The 26,414-nt window shown below is 40.5% G+C and overlaps 2 protein-coding genes and 1 pseudogene across 2 annotated transcripts; all 3 read left to right on the top strand.

The window, feature by feature from the left end:
• Positions 1-3,658: 3,658 nt before the first annotated feature.
• LOC137719994 (subtilisin-like protease SBT1.3) lies at positions 3,659-6,394 on the top strand. Its single transcript, XM_068458984.1, has one exon. The coding sequence runs from the start codon at positions 3,802-3,804 to the stop codon at positions 6,151-6,153; it is 2,352 nt and encodes a 783-aa protein (XP_068315085.1). The 5' UTR covers positions 3,659-3,801; the 3' UTR covers positions 6,154-6,394.
• A 2,942-nt stretch (positions 6,395-9,336) lies between these two features.
• Positions 9,337-16,236, top strand: LOC137720808 (disease resistance protein RPV1-like). Its single transcript, XM_068459915.1, has 5 exons — positions 9,337-10,233; positions 10,366-11,470; positions 11,619-11,951; positions 12,040-14,954; positions 15,055-16,236. Exons 1-4 carry the CDS (start codon positions 9,755-9,757, stop codon positions 14,539-14,541), a joined length of 4,419 nt encoding a protein of 1,472 aa, XP_068316016.1. The 5' UTR covers positions 9,337-9,754; the 3' UTR covers positions 14,542-14,954; positions 15,055-16,236.
• Positions 15,640-26,349, top strand: LOC137721140 (disease resistance protein RPV1-like; annotated as a pseudogene).
• Positions 26,350-26,414: the final 65 nt, after the last annotated feature.

Raw genomic sequence — 26,414 nt, 5'->3', positions numbered from 1 at the left:
AGTTCAAATCTTACAGACAACAAAGTAAAAATGTGAAAATTTGTTTTATACTCCCAACATATTTAAGGCCATGAAATTGAAAGTTTAATACTCACAAGTTTTTAAGTCTTGAAGGATGTCCTTGAAGTAAAGGGACGAACATCAGAGATTCCATAATGAACGATTGTATACAATTGACGATAAGACATATATTTTCTCTAAGCGAGCCGGAAGCATCTTCACGTATATTACCACTCCACTATTCTGTGTCTATATAACATTCATGTAAATTTATGACATTCCGATTCCAAGTACCAACCCAATTTATGAACCTCATCTAAATCTGTCCTTATCAACTGTCCTCAAATTACACAAACCTATACGACGATATTTTTTTCCCCCAAAAGGATAAGCTTTGAATGCTGGAAGAAGAAGAAAAATATAGACGTTGGGAGCAGTAAATATATGGGGCAAATATTTATGGTTTTAGAAACGGGACCAAAAGGGTACACAAGTAAAACCATATATAGCGCCATTGTTACCTGTAACGGTGGTGAATCGACGATGATCATGGCATTCCTTTCATCTGTGATAGTGATCACTGGTGCCATCTGTAACCTGTTGTCGATGGAGCATTTTGTGTTATGTACAATATATAGTTCCCTTCCATGGAGGTTATATCAAATAAGTTCGTTTAAGCGATATTTTGTAGGGCTATCTCCGCACTGTATTTCAACTATCTGAATCGTCATTTTTTCAATTACCACTCCACTTGTATATCAACCTCTAAAGCCTAAGCTATATATACACATCACCTTGTGCATTTGGTCTAATTAATTATCAACTTATGTAGTAGGAGCTCTTAATCAAGTCAACAAAACAGCTTCTCCTACCTTCAATTATGAGTTTAAGCGGCTAAACCTAAACCTACCCGGTTAATTAAAAAGTAAGGTAACTTCATGGACGATTTTAACCTCGTTGGTGGTTGAACTTGAACACTGCTTTTTCTCTTCTTTTTTGTACAGCATTTACTGCCACCAGCATTGCTGGTAAATTTAACACCACCGGTCCACCGCGACCGCTGTAGTAACCACTGCATGCAGATGCAGCAAGTTAGCAACCACCTTTATAGAGATCACCATCGAAATTAAACGGCCAAGTGGGTGGCTGAGCTTGCCGTAGTGATGGGGTTTCCAAAATTTTCTTCCCTCCACAAACATAAAAAGCTGGGGACTTTCTGACTCGCATGTGTGTATTTACTCTGCTCTCAGAACAAAGGATTTAATGTAATTTTCCAAAAAAAAAAAAAAAAAAAAAAAACAAAGGATTTAATGTACCTTTTTCTCCTTTGAGATGGACTGACCAGTGCCATTGAGTTGTCATACATATTTGCTCCCCATCCAACCTCATCCTTTTTTCCACACCAAGAACAATAATTGAATTTTGTTTGCTTCAAATAGATAGTTTCCACACCAAGAACAATAATTGAATTTTGTTTGCTTCAAATAGATAGATGCCCTTCAAATAATTTTTTTTTCTTGTTCTTTGATATATATAAACAAACAAAAATCATTTGCCAATAAAATTAATTACAACGACTAATGATCTTTTTGGTTACATTTGAGAAATCTTTTACATGCACATTATCACGCAATGTTACCGATCCGTGCGTTAGAATTTGAAACAGACTATTGCAGTGAACTTGTGACAATAGTCAAATCCATGTGTTATGACATGAGCATATGAGTAATACTACTTTGCAGTGTGACATTCAGGCCATCTCTAACCAAGGGCTGTATCTCGTGTTCAACTCTAAAATTGACAATATCAGCCTCCAATCAAAAGGCTAAAGGGAATTGGGCTACAAAAATCATGCTAAGTTTAGCCCCAACCCAGGCAACATGTAGCTTAGGCAGACTAAGTTTGGCCCCCAAAAATAATATAATATGAGGGAAAATAGAATATAACCTTGCATGGTTGGAGATAGAAAAATTTAGTGCTGAAATAGCATTTAAAATATTAATTTTTAGAGAACTAAGATATAATCAAGGCTACTGTTAACCCTTCATGATTAGAGAAGACATTACATTGATAATTTGGTCTGACATGGTAGACATGGATTCCTGGGGACAAGATCAAATTACTAGATGTTAGTTTTGCACAACATAATTTAACCTCAATTAAGATTCTGCAATGTCTTGGAAATTTGATACGACGTTAAAGTTAGAATAAACCTACACGACACGCACAATTGTTTGAAAATTGGGACAAGGGCATCAATTTCTTTCATGCTCCCCACTAGAGGAGCCAGCTTTGTAGAATGGCAGTATTTGACTAGATTATCGAAATTCACAGAAGTTGGATACCAATGCATGGAAAAGCCTTCACCATCCTTCCCTATGTTCCAAAAACTTACGCCTATAAGGTTACAACGGCTAAATTACAGCCAGATTACTATTACGCCTATAAGGTTACAATGGTCAAATTACAGTCAGATTACTATGACGGTATTTTAAATTAATTACAGTATTGTTCTACAATTTGATTTTCTCATTTAACAATATTTGATTGATTTAGAATACTATTACAGTAACATTTTCATAATATACAAGTCATTCTCTTTGAATATATACGATTACCTAGATTATCTAACTTATTAACTATTTAAAAGGTCGATCTTAAATCAATAAGGCTCCCTGCTTTGCGAGAGTTGAGAAAAGAACGTCTATGATATGTAACCTTACTCTCGTTTTACAAAAAGATTGTTTTCACGACTCAAATCCGTGATAAAAAATATTAATCATGGACCAAATGCAGCATCATCCAAACTCTTTAGGTTCGATTTTTGCGGTGCTGAGATCAAGTTCCATTTTTGTGGGACTGGATGGCCCATAACATACTACACGAAGTTACAGTCCCACTATTATTAAAGCAATTCTGTGCACTTCATTTGTTATTCTTGCCTCGTAATATTCTCCTCCCAACTGCCCACCTTACTTACCACCAGTAATGCCAACGTGGCATTCAATATTACAGACCAAATTATAATGTTTCTGTTTTACTTTACTGTTAAGAATATGAGATTTATACCGTTGATTCTGGAGGTGAATTTAACTCTAGTACTGTACAAGTCTACAAATGCAAACTTAATATTTGTGATTTATGCATGCAAATCATATGGTTCAATCAAGCATACAAATTATACCATGCAAGAAAATTAAAACACATGATCGTGCATGATTGGGATGGAACATAGTGACATCTCAGGTATAAGTAAGTTTCTCTCTCGCTGAAGACCCGATTTCTTTTTGAACGAGGAAAGTCATCAATCGGGAGATGATAAGAAGGAATTGGTATATTATCAAATTCATTAACATAAGTAATCGATTGTGTATATTATCGTGGAATATGCACTGTTTTTTACTGCGTGTATTTCATGAAAGACAATTGAGTTCAATAATTTTCAAAATCCACATTATAGTAAACTCGCGAAAGTAAAGAATCGAAATGGTTTCAATTCTCATTTACCGTACCGTAAGTAACGATACCACAACAATCAAAAGGAATTCAACTTGTTCCATGACAGCAGCTAGCCAGCTCTCCCATATCTACTTAGCAATAGTGCATTCATGAAAAAACCAACCATCTTTAATACGCGCACATGTTGCCACAGCAGATGTCCCTCTCCCTCCTTTCTCACTGATATTTCTACCCTCCAAAGTACCATTTTCCATAAACCCTCACTCGCTCGCTCGCTCGCTCCCCCACTTCACTATCTCTTCCTCAAAACTTCTTCTTCTTCTTCTTCCTCCTCATTGCCTTATGAAAATGGTGGAAAAACCAGAGAAATGGCAGGTTTTAACCTTAACAATCTTCATGTTCTTCAACATTGCCCTCTCTGCAAAAACCCCATTGACAAAAAAGACCTACATTGTCCAGATGGACAAGTCAGCCAAGCCAGAGTCTTTCTCCAACCACATAGATTGGTACTCGTCAAAAGTGCAATCCGTACTCATCAAACCGGAGAATCAAGAAGACGGAGGCGAAGATCAACAAAGGGTAATCTATACTTACCAGAACGCCTTCCACGGCGTCGCCGCCCGGCTAAGCGAGCAAGAAGCCGAGCGGCTAGAGGAGCAAGACGGAGTCTTAGCGATTTTCCCAGAGACCAAGTACGAGCTCCACACCACAAGGAGTCCCCTGTTTCTTGGGCTTGAACCGCATGTCAGAGCCAGCACCACCAATGTCTGGTCACAACGAGTCACCGACCACGACGTCATTGTCGGCGTGCTGGACACGGGTGTCTGGCCGGAGAGCCAGAGCTTCAACGACACTGGCATGACCCCGGTGCCAGCCCAATGGAAGGGAGCGTGCGAAACCGGCCGCGGCTTCACCAAAAGCAACTGCAACAAAAAAATTGTTGGAGCGAGAATTTTTTACCACGGATATGAGGCAGCCACGGGGAAGATCAACGAGCAGACGGAGTTTAAGTCGCCGAGAGATCAGGACGGGCATGGGACCCACACTGCTGCCACAGTTGCCGGGTCTCCGGTGCGCGGTGCTAATCTTCTCGGGTATGCTCGTGGAACGGCCAGAGGAATGGCGCCGAGTGCGAGAATTGCGGCGTACAAGGTTTGCTGGGTCGGCGGCTGCTTCAGCTCGGATATTCTGTCGGCGGTGGACAGAGCGGTGACGGATGGAGTCAATGTGTTGTCAATATCTTTAGGAGGAGGTGTGTCTTCTTATTACCGGGACAGTTTGTCCGTGGCGGCTTTTGGGGCGATGGAGATGGGAATTTTCGTGTCCTGCTCCGCCGGAAATGGAGGACCGGATCCTGTTAGTCTGACCAATGTGTCCCCCTGGATAACCACGGTTGGAGCTAGCACCATGGATAGGGATTTTCCAGCTACTGTGAAGCTCGGAAATGGCAGGACTATTACCGGGGTTTCGCTCTACAGGGGAAGGATGAAGCTGTCAACAAACAAGCAATACCCTGTTGTGTATTTAGGAAGCAATTCAACTAGTCCTAATCCGAGCTCGCTGTGTTTGGAGGGGACGTTGGATCGCCGAGTTGTGGCTGGAAAGATTGTGATTTGCGACCGTGGGATTAGTCCTAGAGTGCAGAAGGGAGAAGTCGTGAAAGAAGCCGGAGGAGTTGGGATGATCTTGGCAAATACAGCTGCAAACGGAGAGGAGCTTGTGGCGGATTGCCACCTTGTTCCGGCGGTTGCTGTGGGAGAGAACGAAGCAAGGGGAATCAAGCATTATGCTTCAACAAGCCCGAGAGCCACCGCAACTCTAACGTTTCTCGGAACTAGAGTTGGGGTTAGACCGTCGCCCGTGGTGGCAGCGTTTTCATCCAGAGGGCCTAATCTGGTAAGCCTTGAGATTCTGAAGCCGGATATGGTGGCACCAGGAGTGAACATCCTCGCCGCTTGGACAGGCGCATTAGGCCCGTCCAGCTTGCCAGCGGATCGTAGAAGGGTGGAGTTCAATATACTGTCCGGGACTTCAATGTCCTGCCCCCATGTGAGCGGCATTGCCGCTCTGCTCAAGGCAAGGCACCCGGATTGGAGTCCGGCTGCAATAAAGTCCGCCTTGATGACAACCGCTTATGTCCACGACAACACGCGAAAGCCTCTACAAGACTCCTCGGCAGCTTCAATTTCAACCCCGTATGATCACGGTGCAGGGCACATCAACCCGGGGAGGGCTCTTGACCCGGGATTGATTTACGACATTGAGGCGCAGGACTATCTTGAATTTCTCTGCACACAAAGGCTAACACCAACACAGCTCAAAGTTTTTACCAAGTACTCAAACAGAAGTTGCAAGAACAATCTAGCCAGTCCCGGGGACTTGAACTATCCGGCACTATCGGTTGTGTTCCCGGACAGAACAAATGTTTCTGTTTTGACACTCCACAGGACTGTCACTAATGTTGGCCCTGCGGTTTCGAATTACCACGCCATTGTTTCACCGTTCAAAGGTGCTTATGTGAAAGTCGAGCCTCGGACGCTGAAATTCACCAAAGCCAATCAGAAGCTGTCATACAAAATCATCTTCACTACGAAATCCCGGCAGGCGGTCCCGGAGTTCGGAGGGTTGGTGTGGAAGGATGGAGTGCACAGGGTGAGAAGCCCCATTGTTGTAGTGTGGCTGCCGCCACTATAAATCCTGCACCGGATTAATTTCAATGTGTGTTTTTATTAGTGCTTTTGAATAAACAAATTTTCTGTAATAGTTAGCATCCTTCCTCTGCTTCTTACTGTGATCTTCTAGCTACTGTCAACCTTAGAACACGAGCAAAACAACGATGTGCAGTGAAAACGTAGATTACGCAAGTTCAATTCACATTGATGTAGGTAATTAGAAGATTCAGAACTAGATTAGAATAATTTCTTAATTTTCTCAATTTCCATATTGATTCACATGTTTCTGCACTATTTTCATGTCACGACTCACAAGCACTTAGTAGGAGTTCTAGTAGTTTTTGCGAGGATGACAATTTCAGACATGCACGAAACAAAACAAATTTAAACACGACATGTTGTAGGAATCGAGATCCACGATATTTGTAGCCGCATAAATATGAAGATTTTATGGTAGGTTATACCTTACCGATATTTCAACATGTCCAAAGATCAAGTGCATTTGATATTCGAGATGTCGTATTGATTGTATGAATATTTCAATTCAGATATGTCTCCAGTTATACTTAAGTTTTTCTCTGAACTGTTGAATACAAATTAGATCAATACCGTCATGAACAGCTTATGCTTCTTTATAGTATAGATGATGGATGACTTTATACTATGAAGATGTTTTTGAGATATATGTATCTATATTTAGAAAGACTATATTTAATGGTTTTGTGCGTATCTAGTGGTCACTGTTTTGCCTTCGGGCGATGTTACTTACATTGCCTTCGGCCGGTCGTGTGTAAGGCATTGTTATGTGCATATGGAAGATGATACTTATATTGCCTTTAGGTGGGCATGCGTAGGACACTATTTTGTGCAGAAAAGAAATACCGATATCACTGGTTAGCACACTATATACGAGATGTTTATGGAAAGGTTTTATGGCATGCTAGGGTTTCGGAAACATATTACATATTATGCTATTAGTTTTCATAAAACTTTGGGGGTTAGTATGTTGGTAACTGTTTCAGTAATATATATATATAGCAATTTGGTCTACTCATGTTTGTTTTGCGCCCCTTCAAGACATAGGGACGAGGAATATGACCCGTGTGACATCCCACATCGCCCAGGGGAATGATCCTTATATGTATATTCCCATCTCTACCTAGCACGAGGCCTTTTGGGAGCTCACTGGCTTCGGGTTCCATAGGAACTTCGAAGTTAAGCGAGTAGCGCGCGAGAGCATTCCCAGGATGGGTGACCCATCGGGAAGTTCTTGTGTGAGTTCCCAGAAACAAAATCGTGAGGGCGTGGTCGGGGCCCAAAGCGGACAATATCGTGCTACGGTGGTGGAGCGGGCCCGGGAAGTGGTCTCGCCCGGGCCGGGATGTGACAATTTGGTATCAGAGCCTAACCCTGGCCGTGGTGTGCCGACGAGGACGTCGGGCCCCTAAGGGGGGTGGATTGTGACATCCCACATCGCCCAGGGGAGTGATCCTTATATGTATATTCCCATCTCTACCTAGCACGAGGCCTTTTGGGAGCTCACTGGCTTCGGGTTCCATAGGAACTTCGAAGTTAAGCGAGTAGCGCGCGAGAGCATTCCCAGGATGGGTGACCCATCAGGAAGTTCTTGTGTGAGTTCCCAGAAACAAAATCGTGAGGGCGTGGTCGGGGCCCAAAGCGGACAATATCGTGCTACGGTGGTGGAGCGGGCCCCGGAAGTGGTCCCGCCCGGGCCGGGATGTGACAACCCGAGTTACGAGGCATTCCCTTACCAGTGACATCGTGCTATTTTACCTTTGCTTCAACATCGATTGTAATAGCATTTTTTCGCTTGTACTATGTATTAGATGTATACTCTGAATATGTCATGCATTATCATAATAATTCATTGTTGACAGTTGAATATTGTTATTGTGGTAATACATTACTACTGCATGAATAGTCACATCGTATTATCTTGCTACAATTCTGGTGCATATTTCACATATTCTTAGCATTTGCATTCATAAATGGCTTGCATCACCTTCGGGTGTTGGCCAACACATGACCATCCCGATGTCCCGAGGACATCGGGATCGGGACATGTCATGTTTAATGTTTTTGTACAAAAATACCCTTGGAGATGAGAAATCAAGTTTTCACGTTAGTTTGGATTTTTTTTTTTTTTTAATTCAGGGGTTTTTTTTAGTCCAATTGTCTTGTGAAACCTTGTGACTTTAAAGCAAGGTTCTAAAAGATGCTAGGCGCTAATTGGGCGGTGAACTGGGATCTAGCGCCTAGGCAGCTAGGCAGGGACTAGGCGGGAACCTAGGCGAACTAGGCATATTTAAATAAATTTAATATATATCGTATAAATAAGTGTCTATTTATATCTTGAAAAAATCATACTTGCATTTTTCTTAAATTTTGATTGATAAAGAGTGTTCAATTAACAGGTAATATAAAAATACCACTAATTGACTCAAAAAATTCATAAAATAATTAGGTTCATTTTGGACTTTAAAAGTTGAGTGGACAAGCCCATTACATTGCTAAAGTCCATATATTTAAGGTTCAAATAAAAAAGATGCTTTTATGCTATTTCACTTATAAACACAACCCACGACCACGATGTCGTTTAGTGTAGGTTATTTTAAAATGTTACTATTCATTATCGTCATCTTCCTCCTTTATCGCGACCGCGCAGCTTTTCTATACCCAGAAACGCTTTGAAGATATGCGGCTGTAGTACAAAGTTTCCCAGAAAACTCAGTGAGCCTTGCCCGTCTAGCGCCGCTGAATAGGTTATCCGACTTTTCTAACGATTAGGCCATAATTGAAACGGCAGTCAGCCGTGTAACGCCTAGCGGCTGCCTAGCCAATTTTTAAAGTTCTGGCTTTTTAATAATAAAAATAATTTTTTTTTAATAAACGATATTACAGGCGTTTAGAGGAATGCTGAGATTAACCTCACATTTTTTTAATAATATTAAGAAAATTAAAATTTTAAATCAAATTTACAAAATAAATAATATATCTTTAATTAAGAATATCACGTTCATTGATATTTAATGAATAATTTAATCATCTACCATTACAACATTATTTATAAATTTAACTTAAAAAATTTAGTATTTTTAACATTAATTTTTTTCTTCTTCTTAGTTTTGGTCGGGTGAACATTCCATTAATATTTCATTAAAACAAAAAAAAATATATAAAAAACACAAGGAAAACGAAACAAGGCCCGAAAACAGAGATTAGGCCCGAACAGAAACAAAAGCTCAAAGAAGAACAAATCCCTAGCAGCAGAGAAACTGTTGAAGTCGTCGTCCCCATCGCCGTACTGGTGAGCCAAACGGATGAACGGCCGCAGGGATCCGAACACAGCACCTCCAACAGATGCACGAGATAAACCAAAAGACAGCCCAACAAGTGCAGGACACGAATGCTCCATCATCCTGCACGAATCCAACATCGCCGCACTGATGAGCCAAACAGAATCATATTTTTGGGTACAATTTTTCCAGCCGATCGTTTAACTCCCAACTCCAAAATCTGACGCTCAATCGGCCATTTCAGCTTTTACGTTGCATTAGGCGAGTCGGTAGCTGACCATCTGCTGTGGATATTGTCCCTGTCAGATGTCAATGGCTGCTTCTTCCTCTTCCTCATGGAAATACGACGTCTTCCTGAATTTCAGAGGCGAAGACACTCGCAAGATCTTCGTCGGCCATCTCTACAGTGCTCTGCGTCGGAAAGCAATCAACACCTTCATCGACGCCGAAGAGCTCAGAAAAGGCAACGACCTTTCGGAACTCCTTGCGGCTATCGAGTCGTCGAGGCTTTCGATCGTGGTTTTCTCCCAGTACTACGCTTCTTCGACGTGGTGCTTGAAAGAACTGGTCAAAATCCTGGAGTGCATGGATGCAAAGAAGCAGATAGTGGTGCCGATTTTCTACCAAGTTGATCCATCTGAAGTTCGTAAGCTCAAGAGAAGTTTTGCAGAAGCTTTACCTCAAAACGAAGGTGAATCGAGCGCCGAAATGACAGAGGTGGAGAGCTGGAGGTCCGCGCTAGCCAGAGCTGCCAATTTATCCGGCTGGGATTCGCGAAAATATGAGTAATTACTGTTCGATTATATTCTTAATTACTTTTGAATTGGGATTTTTAAAGCATCTAGTTTAATTGGGTGTCACTGTATAATGTATATTTTCTTAGCAAAATTGGCAATGCTGTTTTTCTTATTACATAGGGATGATGCCAAGCTTATTGAGGAAATTGTGGATGACATATTTAAGAGATTGATCGAAATCTCGTCAAGCAAAGATAATGGATTGATTGGAATGGATTCTCATATGCGTAAAATGCATTTATTGTTATATCCTGATCCTCCTGGGTTGCATAAGGATGATGTTCGTATTGTCGGAATATGGGGTATGGGTGGTCTAGGCAAAACAACTGTCGCTAGAGCTATTTATGATGAAAGCGCTTGTCAATTTGAAGCTTGTTGCTTTCTTGACAATGTCAAGGAGGGTTTCAAGAATCATGGCAAACTACATATGCAGACACAACTTCTATCAAGTATCTCTAATAACAAGGTGGTGAGTTCGGACATTTCGAGTAAAGGTTTCAAGGTGATGTTAAAGAGCCTAGGTCAGAGAAAAGTTCTTATTGTTGTTGATGATGTGAACAAATTAGACCAAATTGAAGCTTTACTAGGAAAGCAACATTCCTTTGGTGGTGGTAGTAGAATCATTATAACAACGAGAGATTTGCAATTACTAAGTGGAGCTAATGCGATCTATAAGCCTGAGATTTTCAGTGATTCCGAAGCTCTGGAGCTCTTTAGGAAGCACGCCTTCAGAACAAACCAACCCACCCGAAATTATGGTCAGCTCTCAAGGCGTGTCATACAATATGCTCAAGGTCTACCTTTAGCACTCAAAGTCTTGGGAGCTCATCTTCATAACAAAACTGTACGCCAGTGGGAAGATGTGTTAGAAAAAATAAGGAAAATCCCACAAAGTGGAATTCATGATGTGCTTAAAACAAGCTTTGATGGATTAGATGAAACAGAGAAGAAGATCTTTCTAGATATTGCATGTTTCTTTAAAGGAATGAAAAAAGACTATGCAACTGCAATTCTGGACAGTTTTGGTTTCTATCCTCATGATGGAATAGGAGTTCTAATCGATCGAGCTCTCATATCTGTCTCAGAGTGGGGGGAACTGGAGATGCATGATTTACTAGAGGAAATGGGTCGGGAAATCGTTCGCCAAGAATTTATCGAAGAGCCTGGGAGAAGAAGTAGGTTGTGGAGTTATGAAGATGTTCGTCATGTGCTGACTCAAAATACAGTGAGATGTCTTTTTCTTATGCAATGTTTCGTAGAAAACTTCAGCTTTCGACCAAAATCTATTTTATAGCAAACATGCATTGTTTATAATATTCAGTAAGGTTCTTGGTGTTTTCCTTCACTTTAATTTACATTGTTGGTTTATCCAGGCTACAGAAGCAGTTGAAGGCATAATCCTGGATTCAGCAATCTTTAAAGAGGGATGCTCAAATACTGAAGCTTTTGTTAGTATGACAAAACTAAGACTGCTCATGATCCGTGATGGTGCTTATACTTACACCAAGTACTTTGACCATCGAGCTCCACATGATTGCTTCATAAAACACTGGATTGCGGACTTAAAGTTCCAATGTTCTCAGTTGAGGTGTCTCATCTGGCGTGGTTGCCCCCTCAAGTCTTGGCCATCCAACTTTCAGTTCAAGAATCTTGTAAACCTTGACATGAGCAATAGTTGCATCGAACAACTTTGGAAAGGAGCTGAGGTACGATTTTTCATTTGCGTAAATACATTTATTTTCAATGTTTAGGTTCTGAGATGTGTTCTGCATGTTTTCTTGGACTTTTTAACAGCCTCTGGAAAAGTTGAAATTCATCAATTTAAGTCATTGTCAATACCTTAAGAAAACCCCCGACTTTACAAAGGCTACAAGTCTTGAGGAACTAAATCTACAAGGTTGTACAAGTTTATCTGAGGTTGACCTATCCATTTCAGCTGTGAAAAACCTTGCTATATTGAATCTACGAGACTGTAAAAAACTCAAGAGCCTGCCGAGCATCATTCATATGGGATCTCTTCAACCTCTTGATCTTTCTAGTTGCTCAAACCTTGAGATGTTTCCAGAGATTTTAGATGTTATGAAGAAGCTGTCAAAGCTTTATTTAGATGGGACTGCAATTAAAGAGCTGCCTTCATCAATTAATAAACTCACGGGCCTTACAATTTTGGACCTAACAGGCTGTCGAGAACTCAAAAGCCTTCCGAGCAGCATTCATATGGGATCCCTTCAAACCTTTAAGCTTTCTGGTTGCTCAAACCTTGAGAAATTTCCAGATATTTCAGATGTTATGGAGAATCTATCAGAGTTATATTTAGGTTGGACTGCCATTAAAGAACTGCCTTTGTCAATTATTAAACTCACGGGCCTTACTGTTTTGGACCTATCTGGGTTTCAAGAACTCAAGAGCCTGCCGAGCAGCATTCAGATGGGATCTCTTCAAACCCTTCGTCTTTCTGGTTGCACAAACTTTGAGAAGTTTCCAGATATTTCAGATGGTATGGAGAAGCTATCAAACCTTTATTTAGGTGGGACTGCCATTAAAGAACTGCCTTCGTCAATTAATAAACTCACGGGCCTTACTGTTTTGGACCTACGAGGCTGTCGAGAACTCAAGAGCCTGCCGAGCAGCATTCATATGGGATCTCTTCGAACCCTTAATTTTTCTGGTTGCTCAAACCTTGAGAAGTTTCCAGAGATTTCAGAAGTTATGGAGGAGCTGTCAAAGCTTTATTTAGATTGGACTGCAATTAAAGAGCTGCCTTCATCAATTAATAAACTCACGGGCCTTACAATTTTGGACCTAACAGGCTGTCGAGAACTCAAAAGCCTGCCGAGCAGCATTCATATGGGATCCTTTCAAACCTTTAAGCTTTCTGGTTGCTCAAACCTTGAGAAATTTCCAGATATTTTAGATGTTATGGAGAAGCTATCAAAGCTTTATTTAGATGGGACTGCGATTAAAGAACTGCCTTCGTCAATTAATAAACTCACGGGCCTTACTGTTTTGGACCTATATGGGTGTCAAGAACTTAAGAGCCTGCCGAGCAGCATTCATATGGGATCTCTTCAAACCCTTCGTCTTTCTGGTTGCTCAAACCTTGGGAAGTTTCCGGATATTTCAGATGTTATGGGGAATCTATCAGGGTTATATTTAGATAGCATTGCCATTAAAGAACTGCCTTCGTCAATTAACAAACTCACGGGCCTTTCTGTTTTGAACCTATCTTGGTGTCGAGAACTCAAGAGCCTGCCCAGCAGCATTTATATGGGATCTCTTCAAATCCTTAATCTTTCTGGTTGCTCAAACCTTGAGGAGCTTCCAGAGATTTTAGATATTATTGAAAATCTATCAGCGTTATATTTAGATGGGACTGCCATTAAAGAACTGCTTTCGTCAATTAATAAACTCATGGGCCCTATTGTTTTGAACCTATCTGGGTGTCAAGAACTCAAGAGCCTGACAAGCATCATTCATGTGGGATCTCTTCAAACCCTTTATCTTTCTGGTTGCTCAAACTTTGAGGAGTTTCCAGATACTTCAGATGTTATGGAGAAGCTATCAAACCTTTATTTAGGTGGGACTGCCATTAAAGAACTGCCTTCATCAATTAATAAACTCACGGACCTTACTGTTTTGGACCTATCGGGGTGTCGAAAACTCAAGAGCCTGCCGAGCAGCATTCATATGGGATCTCTTCTAACCCTTAATCTTTCTGGTTGCTCAAACTTGGAGAAGTTTCCAGATATTTCAGATGTTATGGAGAAGCTATCACAGCTTTATTTAGATGGGACTGCGATTAAGGAACTGCCTTCGTCAATTAATAAACTCACGGGCCTTACACATTTGGACCTATCTGGGTGTCAAGAACTCAATAGCCTGCCAAGCAGCATTCACATGGGATCTCTTCGAACCCTTGATCTTTCTGGTTGCTCAAACCTTGAGAAGTTTCCAGAGATTTCAGATTCTATGGAGAATCTATCAGAGTTATATTTAGATGGGACTGCCATTAAAGAACTACCTTCGTCAATTAACAAACTGACGGGCCTTACTGTTTTGGACCTATTTGGGTGTCAAGAACTCAAGAGCCTGCCAAGCAGCATTCATATGGGATCTCTTCAAACCCTTAATCTTTCTGGTTGCTCAAACCTTGAGAAGTTTCCAGAGATTTCAGATGCTATGGAGAATCTATCAGAGTTATACTTAGATGGGACTGCAATTAAGGAACTGCCGTCGTCAATTAGTAAACTCACGGGCCTTACTGTTTTGGAAATCTTCCAGCGCTTGTTACGTTGAACCTAAGAGATTGCAGAAAACTCAAGTCTCCCAAGCAGCATTTGTGATCTCAAGTCCCTTCACTATCTTAGTCTTTCTGGTTGCCCAAAGTTTGAGGTGTTGGAATTATTGGGTATTGCTCATTTATCATTATTGAATACATTAGAACTCTGCAGAAAAAATTTTGAGAGCTTGCCTGCAGAAATGAATTGGCTTCATTGGTTAACAAGTCTCAAATTGGAAGGTTGCAAGGGACTGAAATCAATACCAGAGATTTCATCTACTATAAGGTTCGTAGATGCCCATGATTGCACAGCTTTGGAAGCTGTTTCAAGATCAAGCAAGTTTTTTTTCCCAAGAATCTTTACTTGACATTTTCAAACTGCTTCCAGCTGGTGCAAAATCTATTTGAAGATATTGTGGAAGCTCATCAGGTCTCTCTCTCTCTCTCTCTCTCTCTCTCTCTCTCTCTACGTGCGAAAGTACGAAACATATCTAATGCAAGTCCAGTTTACCTGTGTTTTCATTCTGCAGGGTAATGTGCAACCTCTTTCCATGCTTATGTATCTTCCTGGAAGTAAACTTTCAGATTGGTTCAGACATCAGTGTAGCAGATCTTCCGTAACTGTGCATCTACCACCAGTCTCGGATCATAAGATTTTGGGATTTGCAGTGTGCGGTGTTACTAAGTTCAAGTATGCCCATTATTCATCTAATCTATCTGCTCTGTGTTTTTGTACCTTCAAAGGAGAGCATGGCGAGCGCGGTTTCTGCTTTGATTTGCTTGATTTGAGCATCACAAGGGGCAGGTTACTTGAGTCAGATTATGTGATTCTGGGGCACCAGTTCAGCAGCATCGCATCAGAAGGAGTGGAGTTTGTCTCTTTTATGCCAATTGTGAGGAGGTGCATAATCTCTTTTTTGCCAATTGTGAGAGGAAGCTAATTGTAAGCCCGTGTGGTCCCTTTTATCCCAAATTTGAGGTGGTGCATTATTGAAGCATGATACAACCGGGTCAATTCCACTTTCAAGAACAACACTATCATCATGAGAATTCTGAAGTCGAACTTCGTGCTTTTGGCAAATCACTGGTAAGAGTTGCTCATTCTGAGAGGAACCATGAGGGGTGTTGCTATAACGAGGGTGGACAAAGTGGAAGTGATACCTCTGACGCAGAGGATTTGTATTCTAAAAGATTGGTACTTCCTGATGGGGCAAAGGAAAACTGAAGAGAATAATCCCCTCTGTGTTGGATTTGATGGCTCAGTCCTGTTGGGTCTTGACCCCTTCTACGCGGACCTAAAACCGAACTGTTGTGGCTCTTTAGTTGGCATATGCGGATCACAGGCTAGTTCTTTTTAGTGCTCGTATATAAAGCCTCGCATTGTGCAATTTGGATGAGACGGTGGGAATAGAAGCAGCTGCACTAGTGTAAAGGAAAGAGAAGAGCCGACACCCAATGGAAGAGAGAAATAAAATGGGGAGCTGCTGCATTTAAGGTTCTGTAAGAGTGAAACCAATTAGAGATTGTTGTAGTTGTAGAGAGACAAATATTTTGTTTGTAATTCGTTTTTTCCCTCTTCTGTTTGTGAGTGTATCTGGGTGTATTTTGGGTTTGAGTTTGAGAGCACTCTTTGTAATCTCCTTTTCCTTTTGTTTATTAGTGGAATTTTCTCGTTGTCCCCGAACTGGATGTAGGTTTACGTCGAGCCAGTATAAATCTGTCATTTTTAATTGTTTGTTTTGTCATATTTTTTCATATTAGTTTATTGGTTTCAAATTAGCGTTTCCACACAGCACACTGAACCCAGTGAAGGTGGAAAGGAGCTTCTTGTATTTGGAAGTGCCAATTCAGATAACGTGAGTCATCCACTTTGACATTGACAGAGGTTGAGAGGAGCTTGTTGTAATGTTAATTCAAAATTAGAACAAGAGAAATGGCTCGATGTGCTGAAATTGAAAAATTCAATTGCAAACAACACATTTATGTTGCTTATGAAAACAAGATTAATTAGAATAATTAAGTTTTTAATTGCCCAATTCTGTTCCATATGAATTTAGAATATCACTTCGTAGAGCTGTAATAACTTTGCAGCCACATGACATAAATACCAAGTACCCTTGTATATACATGCCCACCTCCATATAGCATACATGCCCACCTCCATATAGCGTGAGGTCTTTTGGGAACTCACTGGCTTCCGGTTCCATCAGAACTCCGAAGTTAAGCGAGTTCGGACAAGAGCAATCCAGGATGGGTGACCCACTGGGAAGTTCTCGTGTGAGTTCCCAGAAACAAAACCTTGAGGGAATGGTCGGAGCCCAAAACTACCTTTAAAATCGGGGGTGGGGTGTAACAATAACCCACCTTAAATTATGATCAGCTGATTCGGCTCTCAAGGCGTGTCGTACAATATGCTCAAGGTCTGCCTTTAGCACTCAAAGTGTTGGGAGCTTTTCTTCATAACAAAACCGTGCGCGAGTGGGAAGATGTGTTGGGAAAAACAAGGAGAATCCCGCACAAAAGAATTCATAATGTGCTTAAAACGAGCTTTGGTTCCTACTTCTGCTGTGAAAAATTATTGTCACTCCGGCCTGAAATTCTTGGTTTAAGTGACTGTTGGAGGTATTGGATTGTATTAGCATATATCTTCCTTGAAAATATTAAAATTTTGCAGAAACCTTTTTGAGAGCTTACCTGCGACAATGAATTGACTTCTTTGTTTAACAACTCTCAAATTGGAAGCTTGCAAGAGACTGAAATCAATACCAGAGCTATCATCAAGTATAACTTCAAAGGTTCTCAACCGGTGGATATACAGGAATGCAGCGATGCTTTTGAAAGAAGGTACAATGCAGAGAGATTTCATTACATTTTATATAAATACCATGTTATTCAACACTTATGTTTTAAAACAGTTGCCAAACACAGCTGCATTGCTTAAGAATGCGGAGTTTCATTTCTATATATGCCAATTGTGAGGAAATGCAAAACCGAAGCATGTTGCAGCCCCAAACATCATCATGAAAACTCTGAAGTGGAACTTCGTGTTCTTGGCAAAATCACAGGTAAGAATTGCCAATCAAGTTGCAATAACCTATGGAAGTGACGCAGGACGAAGCAAGAGAGATACAAACGTAAGCCCTCGAACAGTACAATTTTTGGAGTCCACCAGATTTTGGTTGAAAACCCAAGGGTTGTTTTGTTTAATTGATTAACTTGATGCTTACAAATGAACAGCCAAATGGCTTAAATAAATATAGTACATCTGTTGGGACAACTCAAGGGACTAATGGCATATATAAATTGAACAACAACAAAAAGTCTGAATTTTTATTATAAACTTAAAATTGCATTTTGGAGGCTGAAACAATTCCAAATGGTCAAAATTCATGAGTTTGACTCGTGGCGTCGTTCTTTTTCCTAAAAGGTATTAAGGGTCCAATTCGATGCTTGGATGCCAAATAGACAAATTCACACTGCATCCTTTTGTCTTTTGACAATTCATCTCCTCCTTAATTCATTCATCAATTTGTTCTACGTCAGAAATGTTCATGTTAACATGTCACGTTTGAAATCTTGAGCTCTAGAAAAGAGGAGAAAGTTACCATTGGATGGTAAGTGCCCACGGGCTTTGGGCCTTACATGTTTCCAAATGACACCAGTGCGCACTTTAGCCCATTCAACCAAGTCCAATCCGAATCGCTTTGACCGACAATGGAGGGAGGGAGTGAGGGACGGCGTTGACCTGCAATCTCAGCATCCCTCCAATTCAAACATTTACTGAAGACCAGGTATTTCACTTTCGTCGGATGTTAATGGTGGCTCCCAGAGTGGAATTAAGGTTGTGCTATCAAAATCCCTGGGAAACAGGTCCGGTCTTCATTGGTATTTGCTTTTTGCTCACCCACTACGTTTTTTTTTCTTTTTAGCTCTTCGCTGCTTCTTCTTGTTCTTCTTCTTCATCCGATAGTAGTGGGAAATATGATGTATTCCTGAATTTTAGAGGGGAAGACACTCGCAAGATCTTCATCGGCCATCTCTACAAAGCTCTGAATCAGAAAGCAATCAACACCTTCATTGATGGCGAAGAGCTTCGAAAAGGCAACGACCTTTCGGGGCTCCTTACAGCTATTGCCGACTCGAGGCTATCGATTATAGTTTTTTCCGAAAACTACGCTTCTTCGACGTGGTGCTTGAAAGAACTCGTCTAGATACTGGAATGCATGGATACACAAAAGCAGATAGTGGTGCCTGTTTTCTACGAAGTGGATCCATCCGATATTCGTAAACTCGAGGGAAGTTTTGCAGAAGCTTTTGCTAAACATGAAAGCTATTCTAACGTTGATGTGAAGGAGGTGCAGAGCTGGAGGTCCGCTCTTGCTAGAGCCACCGATTTATCCGGTTGGGATTCAAAAAATTATAAGTAAGTTTAATTTGTTCGCATGCACTTGCTATTAATGATAATGAAAAGGCTACGAAGGAAAAAAGTTTTCATTGTTCTTGATGACGTTGACAAATTATCCCAAATCGAAGCCTTACTTGGAAAGCAGCATTCATTTGGTGGTGGAAGTAGAATCATTATAACAACAAGAGATAAGCAGTTACTAAGTGGAGCTGTTGTGGTATATAAGCCCAAGAACTTAAGTGAGCCAGAAGCTCTTGAACTCTTCAGGCAGTATGCCTTCAAAACAAACCAACCCACAAGAGATTATGATCGTCTCGCAAGGCTTGCCATGCAGCATGCTTATGGTGTGCCCTTAGCACTTAAAATCTTGGGATCCTTGCTTGATAACAGAAGTGTACGGGAGTGGGAAGATGTGTTGAGTAAAACAAAGAAAACCCAGCTCATGGGAATTCAGGATGTTCTTAGAAGGAGCTTTGATGGGCTAGATGATTCAGAGAAGGACATATTTCTAGATATTGCTTGTTTCTTTAAAGGGATGGAGAAAGACTATGTAACAAAAATTCTTGATAGCTGTGGCTTTTATCCCCATAGTGGATTAGGAGTACTAGTTAACAGAACTCTCATCACTATCTCAAATTATGATACTCTTGAGATGCATGATTTACTGCAAGAAATGGGATGGGAAATAGTCCGCCAAGAATCCAATAAAGAGTCTGGAAGAAGAAGTAGGCTATGGATTTATGAAGATGTTCATCGTGCATTAACTCAAAATACAATGAGATATATTCATTAACTCTTTCTTTTAAGCATGTAATATTGAGTAGAAAACTGAAGTATGACAAAAATCAAATTCTGGATATTTTCACTTACTGAATTTCCACTGTTTGGTTATCCCAGGCTACAGAAGCAGTTGAAGGCATAATCCTCAACTTGGCCAACTCAAAAGAGATACTTTGAAGCTGAAGCTTTAGTTAGAATGACAAAACTAAGACTTCTCAAAATCCACTGTACCCGATCCATGGTAAACGCATCATGGGAGGATCGATCCCATCCAAATGGTGACTGTAAACAACACATGAGTGGGCATTTAAAATTTCTCTCTCATGAGTTGAGGTGTCTACTCTGGCATGGGTGCCCCCTAAAGTCCTTGCCATCCAATTTCCACCCAAAGAATCTTATTGATCTTGAAATGCCGTATAGTCAGATTGAACAACTTTGGGAAGGAAACAAGGTACAATATTCATTTTTCATATGTTTCTTTTGAATGGTTAAGTTGTCAGATGCCTTATTATTTATTGGATGTCTTCTTGGTTGTTGTTACAGCATCTGGAAAGGTTGGAATTCATCGGTTTAAGTCATTCTCAATACCTCAACAAAACCCCCGACATCACTGAAGCAAAAAATCTTGAGATTCTAAATCTTGAAGGTTGTACAAGTTTAACTGAAGTTCACCCATCGATTTCAGATCTTGAGCACCTTGTTTTTTTGAGTCTTAAAGAATGCAAAGAACTTAAGATTCTTTCAAGCAGAATTCACATGAAATCTCTTAAAACCCTTGTTCTTTCTGGCTGCTCAAATTTTGTTAAGTTTCCAGAGATTTCAGGAAGTATGCAGGAGCTATCAGAGCTTTATCTAGGTCGGACTGCAATTGAAGAACTTCCCTCATCGATTAGCATTCTTGTTGAAGTTTATGGATGGAGTGTTTAATTTCTGGGTTTAGTTTTGAAGTATGAAGAAGAAGAAAGAAAACTGAAACTCTCTGGAAAAGAAAGGAAGACTTGCTGTTTGTTTTCTTTCTTTCTTAATGGAAAAATTGCGGCTGCTCTGTTTCTTTTCAGAGCATAAAACCAACATTCCCTTTACATTCTTTTAAGCACTAAATCCAATCTTAGCCGTACATAGTAGGTCATCAATATGATGATGACACATGGCTATTACAAGGACTTATGAGACCTTCAAAAGTAAATGGATCCAGAACCTAAACTTGTCATATAAGACAATACAAAGACAATTATGGAAATCTGAAAACAACTTAACTATCAACATTCCCTCTTAAGTTGTTAACTGATTTCACACTAAGGAGATCTCTGAGAAAACAAAAACGAGCTTTAGGAAGAGCCTTAATGAAAATATCAGCAAGCTGGTCTTCACTCTTGCAGTACATGATGTCAATCACATTTTGCTGCAGTGTTTCTCTGATAAAATGGTACCTTCTATTTATGTGTTTCGATTTTTGATGGAAGACAAGATTTTTAGACATGGCTATAGCTGATGTGTTGTCACACATAAGTGGAGTAGCTTCTGCCTGCATTTCTCCAAAATCTTCTAACACAAATCTTAGCCAAATGGCTTGAGTTGTTGCTTCAACTGCACTGACGTATTCGGCTTCTGCATTTGAGAGAGCAACACTGTGTTGCTTCACAGAGGCCCAAGAAAACACACCACTTCCAAATGTGAATGCATATCCGGAAGTGCTCTTCATGTCATCCTCACACCCACTCCAATCACTATCACAATATCCTATAAGTACAACTTTCTTTCCCTTCTCAAACTCAATTCCAAAATCAATGGTCCCTTGTATATATCTTAGGACCCTTTTGGCAGTTCCAAGATGTTTCTTGGAGGGAGAGTGCATAAATCTTGCCAACAGTGATGCAGCAAACATAATGTCAGGCCTAGTGGCAGTTAGATATAGCAAGCTGCCCACAATCTGCCTGTAAACTCCTTCATCAGTGGATTCACTTCCATCATTCCTGCAAAGTTTTTCATTTGTAGCTAGTGGTGTGCTCACTGGTTTACAGTTCTGCAAACCAAACTTGTCTAGCAGAGATAGAGCATATTTCTTTTGCCCAATGAAGATCCCTTTTTCACTTTGCAGAATCCCCATGCCAAGAAAATGGTGCAGCAGTCCCAAGTCTGTCATTTCATACCTGTTCATCATATCAAACTTGAATTCTGACATCAATTCTTCACTGCTGCCAGTGTAAACTATATCATCCACATAGATTGAGATGATTATAGTTTCAGTACCATTTCTTACCTTAACATAAAGTGTAGGTTCACTGGGGCTCCTCTCAAATCCACATAAGATGAGATATGCATCAATTTCTTCGTACCAGGCCCTTGGTGCTTGTTTCAGGCCATATAATGCCTTCCTTAACTTATAAACCTTTGCTTCTGCATTCTGAATTACAAAACCTTCAGGTTGGTCTACATAGACCTCTTCATGTAGAGTTCCATTTAAGAAGGCAGATTTGACATCAAGTTGGAACAATCTCCAACCTTTCTGGGCTGCAAGAGCTATTAGTGTCCTAATAGTATCCATCCTTGCTACCGGAGCGAAGGTCTCATTGAAATCCACTCCGGGCTTTTGAGAATATCCCTTAGCAACTAGTCTTGCCTTGTGTTTTTGTATAGAACCATCAAGATTAAGTTTGATCTTATATACCCATTTAACTCCAATGACCGGCTTGGATGTAGATCTGTCCACCAACTCCCAAGTTTCATTCTTTTCTATCATGGAGATCTCATTATCCATAGCTGTCTGCCATGCTTCTTGATAATTTTCTGGTTCTATGATACACATGTTGCACCTTGCATAGATTTCAGTTAAGCTTCTTAGCCTAACCGGTGTAGAGGTAGGAGTTGCTGAATTCTGGACCCTTACGCTTGAATCTTGTGTTCCAGTAGTGTCTTCACTTTGTATTTGATCAGAAGCAGGTGCTGATTCCACTTGCTCAGTGATTCTATCATTGATCTCAACATTCAGTGGAACTGAAATAGGCATTTCCCTTTGTGTTTCCCAATTCCAAGCTAAGTTCTCATAAAAAATGACACTCCTAGACAATATTACTTTCTTGGAATGCAGGTCATACACTCTATACCCCTTCTCACATTTTCCATACCCAATGAAGATTCCCTTCGTTGCAGATTCCTCCAATTTGTGCCTCAGTTGACTAGGCACGTGATAGTAGCATATAGAACCAAAGACCCTCAAGTGCTTGACTCCTGGCTTCCTGCCACTAAAGGCTTCAAAAGGTGTTACTTCATGAAGTGATCTGGTAGGACATCGATTAAGAATGTAGACTGCAGTTGTTACTGCTTCACCCCAGAAATTATATGGTAAATGCTTCTCATGTATCATAGCCTTTGCCATCTCAACAATTGTCCTATTCTTCCTCTCAGCCACTCCATTTTGCTGAGGGGAATATGCAATTGTGAGTTGTCTTTCCAAACCAACATCTTCACAAAATTTCAAAAACTCAGTGGAGGTGTATTCTCCCCCTCTATCACTCCTCAACTTCTTGATTTTGAATCCACTTTGTAGTTCTACCATGGCCTTAAACTTCTTGAAGATACTGAAAACTTCAGATTTCAGATTCATCAGGTATACCCAGCACATCCTGGTGTAATCATCAATAAAGGTTAGGAAGTATTTGTTACCTCCTATAGTAGAGACTTGCATTGGTCCACATACATCAATATGGATCAATTCTAGAGGTACAGTGGCTCTCCATGCTTTCTCCTTGTCAAATACCTCTCTGTGAGCTTTACCCATAGCACACCCTTCACAAACTTTGGATGTATCTTTTATCTCAGGTAGCCCATAAACCATTTCCTTTTGTTGTAGAGATTTTAGACTTTGGAAATTCAGATGCCCAAATCTCCTATGCCAGTTCCAAGTGGTCTCTTCAACAGTTGCTCTTCTAGCTACTTCATTTCCATATTCAAGTGTCATAGGGAAACACCTATTGCTGGTTATTTGCACCCTTGCCAAGAGGTTCTCAAAGGTTTTGTCATCAAAGATATCCACTAGATAATCCCCAAATACCAAGAAGTACCCATGTTCAACCATTTGGCCTACACTCAAGAGGTTTTCATCTAGTCCTGGCACTAGCATGACCTCCTTTATGTATCTTTTTCCGTGTATGGTGTCAATAACCAATGTTCCCTTTCCAACAGCTTGAACTAAGTCACCAGTACCCATCTTAACTTTGGCTGTCACATTCCTGTTCACTTCAATCAAGAGGGATTCATGGCCAGTCATATGATTGCTACATGCACTATCCACATACCATACACTAGAATTTTTCACCACAGAGGCTGAATGACAAGCATAAAACATAGTTCCTTCTTCCTCTACTTCATTTGCATAATTTGCTGCAGGTACAATTTTGCTTTTGCAGTCCTTTGCCAAGTGACCAAATCTGTCACATTTATGGCACTTGGGTTTTCCCTTAAACCAACAGGTTCCATAATGTAGTTTGTTGCAGTGAACACAGGAAATCTTTGTTCCTTCACCTTGATTCTCCTTCTTTGGGACATTTGCAGATTTTACATCCATTTTCTTGCCTTTGTTCTTCCAATTGTTCTTGAATTTTGAGCTACCCCCATATGAGGAACTTGGTCCTTCTCTGGGATTGATACTCAAGGATGAATAAGCCTTATCTGAACCATAGTCAGCATGCCTTTGTAGTCTTTGTTCATGTGACTTCAAGGAACCCACAACTTCTTGCACACTAATTGTATCTGTGTCTTTGGTTTCCTCTATAAGTTCTGCAATTGAATCATAGCTCCTAGGTAGACTAATCAAAAGCTTTTGTACAATTCTTTGATCAAAAAGTTCTTCCCCATATGACCTCATTTGATTCACAAGCTCAAATAGTTTAGATACTTACCCAGATAAAGAATCATCATCCTTCATTCTAAGATGTTCAAATTCCCTCCTAAGCCCTTGCAATTTCACAGATCTTACTTTCTTATCACCAACAAATTCTGATTTTAGAATATCCCAAGCAGCTTTGGAGGTTACCTGTTGAGCTATGCGAGGAAAGATATCATCTGAGACTGCATTTTGAATCAGTCCTAGTGCTTTTGCATCTTTGGTGACGTTGTCCTTCAGTGCTAGTTTTTCAGCTGATGTAAGCTCTTTCTCAGGTTCTTCATACCCTTTTTCAACTAGTCTCCAGAGATCCTGCGAGATGAAGATCGTACGCAGCTTGATCATCCAGAAATCATAGTTACTTCCATTGAAAATGGGAGCTCGTAGCTCACCACCTCCGGCTCCGGCCATCTGAGACTAAACCGTCAGAGATTGGGGTATTTCGTTGATTTCCCCTTTTCAGCTTCGCGATTTCACAACGCCCAGATTTAAATTCAAACCTGTGCTCTTGATACCATGTTGAAGTTTATGGATGGAGTGTTTAATTTCTGGGTTTAGTTTTGAAGTATGAAGAAGAAGAAAGAAAACTGAAACTCTCTGGAAAAGAAAGGAAGACTTGCTGTTTGTTTTCTTTCTTTCTTAATGGAAAAATTGCGGCTGCTCTGTTTCTTTTCAAAGAATAAAACCAACATTCCCTTTACATTCTTTTAAGCACTAAATCCAATCTTAGCCGTACATAGTAGGTCATCAATATGATGATGACACATGGCTATTACAAGGACTTATGAGACCTTCAAAAGTAAATGGATCCAGAACCTAAACTTGTCATATAAGACAATACAAAGACAATTAAGGAAATCTGAAAACAACTTAACTATCAACAATTCTTACGGGGCTTGTTACTTTGAACCTAAATTGTTGCAGAGAACTTAAGAGTCTTCCAAACAGCATTTGTCAACTCAAGTCCCTTAGATATCTTACTCTATCTGGCTGTCCAAGGCTTAAGGAGTTTCCAGAAATTGAAGAAGATATGGAAGGATTAAAAGAGCTTCATTTGGATGGAACATCTTTCACATGGATTTTCCCATCAATTGAGCGGCTTCGAGGGCTTGTGATATTAAATTTGAAAAACTGCAAAAGCATTGTGTGTCTTCCAGACAGTATCTGTAATTTGGCATACATTACCCGTCTCATTGTCTCTGGGTGCTCGAGACTTTCTCACTTGCCTGAGGGCTTAGGAAATGTGGGATCCTTGAGGGACGTTGACGTAGAGGGAAGTGGTATAGAACGACCATTCTCTATGTCAAGTTCAATCATGCCTGCAACGTTATCTGGTAAATGGATGGCAAAGAAGTCCCCATTTGTGTCATTGTCACCAAAACCACCGGCTCATAGACACTATGAAAACCTTGTGTTTCTTGATTTAATTGACCGCAAACTGTTGGAGTTACCGGATTATGTTACGAATCTAATTCATTTGATAACATTAGTGCTGTGCAGAAACAATTTTGAGAGCTTAACTGCAACTATGGATCGACTTCATCGTTTAACAAATTTCAATGTGGAAGCTTGCAGGAGACTAATATCAATACCACAGCTTTCATCAAATATTAGATAGATGCACATGATTGCACAGCTTCGGAAACAGTTTCAACACCAAAGCCTCATTCTATGAATCTTTACCTCATATTTTCTAATTGCCTCCGGCTGGTACCAAAAAATCCATTCAGGGATATTGTTGGAAACTCATTGTCATGATTAGGTCTCGGTCTCTCTCTCTCTCTCTCTCACACACACACACACTCACTCACACTCGCGCGCAC

This window comes from Pyrus communis, chromosome 16, assembly GCF_963583255.1.
Source record: "Pyrus communis chromosome 16, drPyrComm1.1, whole genome shotgun sequence".
Classification (NCBI taxonomy): domain Eukaryota; kingdom Viridiplantae; phylum Streptophyta; class Magnoliopsida; order Rosales; family Rosaceae; genus Pyrus; species Pyrus communis.
The sequence above is the reverse complement of the archived record's forward strand: the minus strand, read 5'-3'. Positions and strand labels throughout refer to the sequence as shown.